The 2,877-nt window shown below is 47.1% G+C and overlaps 2 protein-coding genes across 2 annotated transcripts in view; both read right to left on the bottom strand.

Annotated features, from left to right (window-relative positions):
• Positions 1 to 809, bottom strand: part of LOC113207372 (uncharacterized) — a gene marked incomplete in the record, with an annotated part of 18,954 nt that extends 18,145 nt beyond the window's left edge. The window contains 2 exon segments of the mRNA XM_052277628.1: positions 352 to 428; positions 599 to 809. Of these exon segments, the coding sequence (XP_052133588.1) occupies positions 352 to 428; positions 599 to 802 (281 nt within the window).
• A 1,337-nt stretch (positions 810 to 2,146) lies between these two features.
• LOC127752382 (uncharacterized) lies at positions 2,147 to 2,836 on the bottom strand (the record flags this gene model as incomplete). Its single annotated transcript, XM_052277687.1, is given in 1 exon segment — positions 2,147 to 2,836. A coding segment is annotated over 1 exon segment (350 nt), but the record flags the coding sequence as incomplete, so codon positions are not given.
• Between the last annotated feature and the right edge of the window lie 41 nt (positions 2,837 to 2,877).

Raw genomic sequence — 2,877 nt, 5'->3', positions numbered from 1 at the left:
CAAATGTCCAATACTGCAAGGCGAACCCAGAAATTGAACATTTTTAATTGACCAACTATACTCTCAAACACTTTTCAGTATTCAAATATCCAGTCAAAAAATTAAAATGTACAACGTAGTAGGCACTTGCATGAGCACGCCAGTTGCAAACATTATTGTTGAGTGTATGCACAGCACTGAACCCTCCACTATAAATAATCAACAAATGATTGAATCAATAAACTTACCACTTGAAATTCTGTTGTGCCCGACGACGCAGCTAAGATGAGCTTTAAAAGTTTCAAATGGTGTCCAGTATCCGTTTCAGTGCCATAATTGTTCCAGTGAAGTGGTTCAAGGGGCCATTTGAACCCGATGGCTTGGGAATTACTAGTGATCTTGATTTCACATGCGACTCCAGTACGGATGGTTGCAAAAACCTGCAAGAGCTAAAGATGGCGTATTAGCTAAGATGCTGGAAGTCCGAGGAGGGAAAGGAGAGGGAGCGTTAGAGCTGTGAGAATCAAGGTCACACCATGATTTACTCAATTTGTGGTGACATTGAAATATACGGACAGAAATGATTAGCTTTTGGTTTTGGTTGTAAACAATATTTTACCTTTTTTTGGCCGTCTTGATTGATATTAGTTGGAGTATCGAGCTCCAAAATCGTGTCTTGTAGAGGCGCCGACTCCCGCAGGTTTTTACAGACGGTAGACCACGCCGTCGGGATGTTGAGCACGCCGCGGCATCGTCCCAGGCACGGATTTGTGCGGAAATCCGCAGAGCCCACTCGGCAGTGCTCTTCGCACCACAGTTCCATTGAATCCTGGAAACAAAATTAGAGCAAGTTCTAGCAGGTTTGCGTCGGTTCTTCTTATGCCACCCAAAAATCAAAGGAATTAAGACGTAGAACACAAAATTAATTTTGTAGTAAGAAATGAACTTGTTCTTTGTTTAATTTAAATTATCATCTTTATTACGGTTGGTGGATCCAAGAAATGCGTCCATCGTCTGCCGTTACGAAACTGCTTCGTTCATCAAGGTCCCAAAGCGCCTGATAGGTAGACAACACCACGCCCGTAGTGCTTGTGTGTTCGGCGGGCTGGCCTACCCTGAGTCTTGCAGGCGCCGAACTCTCGTAATTTTCCGAAGGATCGAATGAAAACAGTACGGTCGAGTAGTACGGCGTTCTTGGGCAATATAAACAAGCCCACCAAAAAGCATAGTGGGATCGCAATGCGATCACATCCATCCTAGCGAAAAACTGTTCCGACGCTTCAGCCCTTGTTTCGAATCGAGCGCGCGCGCGGCAGCGAGCAAAGTCAGCTGACGACAGAACGTTCCCTCATTTGGTCAGCCCCGAAGAACAGTACTTCCTCCTAGGGATCGTCTCGAAAGTATATCCATTCTCAGATTCATTCGATCATTCGACAAATTATGAGAGCTCAGCGCCTGCGAGACTTGAGGTAGGCCATCCCGCGGTACACGCATGCACTGTGTGTGCGATGTCGCCTACCTACCAGGCGCCGTCAGACCTTGAATTGGCTGAACTGGGCAATATCGTAACGGCAGATGACGGACACCCCTCTTAAATTATCCAACTACAATAAGGGCGACACTTTACTAACAGAATTTTAAAGGCAGGCAATAATTCCTTAGCACAGAATTAATCTGGAGTTCTACGCCTATGCCTCGTTTTCCCTTCCCAGCTGGACCTTCCTTTTGTACCCTGATCCGGGCTCGAAGACCGCGAATAATTATTTTAAGTCAAAAATCTGCGCGGGAAATTCAATGCTCACATAGTGGCCAGAAGATGGGATTTTCACCATCCAAGAGTTGTCAATACGCACCGCCACGCCCTACGTTAGCAGACAGCTCTTAGTATGGGAGTTAACTCAAGCAAGGTCGTCCCACTCCCATTTCTGTCGTCTCGAGTGAGCCGCCTAAAGGGAAGGCTAATTGTGCTACAATACCCCAATGTGTAGGCAACATACGGTGCATCGCCCGCTCTGTCGGCCAGGCCTTATACCGCGCCTGAGTTGAGGTTGCTCCGTGTGGTGTGATTATCGCGACAAAACGCCAGACAAAAATCTCGGTCAAAGCCGAGCACACAAAGACTTGGGGAATTAGTCACGTCTCTTTTTTCTTTGTGAAAACCTCATGAACTTTATTACAACAACGAATCACACTATAACACACTAAATTTAACACACACCAGAAAGAAAAAGACCGGGAAACACTGTTATTCAAGGAATGTGACGTCACATTCGTTTCAATGTGAAACGTGTCACATTCGTTTGAATATTGTGTCACATTCATTTGAACGTGACTTCACGTTAATTGATGCTCAAATGGCGCCAGGCTTGGCCGATTCACGATTAAACGAATATGACACAACATTCGAACGAATGTGACACGATTCACATTGAAACAAATGTGACGTCACATTCGTTGAATAACAGTGTAACGAAAACCTTTTCTGCCAGTAGTTAAGCCCCGTAAACTTAGAATACAGATCCGGGACACCCCTTGCAAATCACGTCTACGGACGGGGGCAAAAGCTTCCGGATTGCCCTTCGCTGTAGCAAGCAGGCATCGACCTCCTCGCATGGACTTTCATCTTCAATGTGGACGAGGACGAGACGTCTCAGGGCCTGGAAGCCACACGTCCCCAGGAGCTCGGGCAGGTCGGGAAAGTACCACTTCTCTTGGCCGTCGTTGACGCCACAGTATATTTGGAGTTCCTGCAGCGACTGGGCATGGGCGCTGAGCAGGGACCGCAAGTTGGCCCTGTGGTCTACATTGAGAGCCACGCTCAGCCACAGCAGCCCGCCGTGCATTGGCCGAGGGAAGGACACGTCGTCTTGTAAGTAATCCTCCACCAACAAGCTGCGC

This window comes from Frankliniella occidentalis, unplaced genomic scaffold (assembly GCF_000697945.3).
Source record: "Frankliniella occidentalis isolate FOCC.00 unplaced genomic scaffold, Focc_3.1 Scaffold11, whole genome shotgun sequence".
In the NCBI taxonomy this organism is placed as follows: Eukaryota; Metazoa; Arthropoda; class Insecta; order Thysanoptera; family Thripidae; genus Frankliniella; species Frankliniella occidentalis.
The sequence above is the reverse complement of the archived record's forward strand: the minus strand, read 5'-3'. Positions and strand labels throughout refer to the sequence as shown.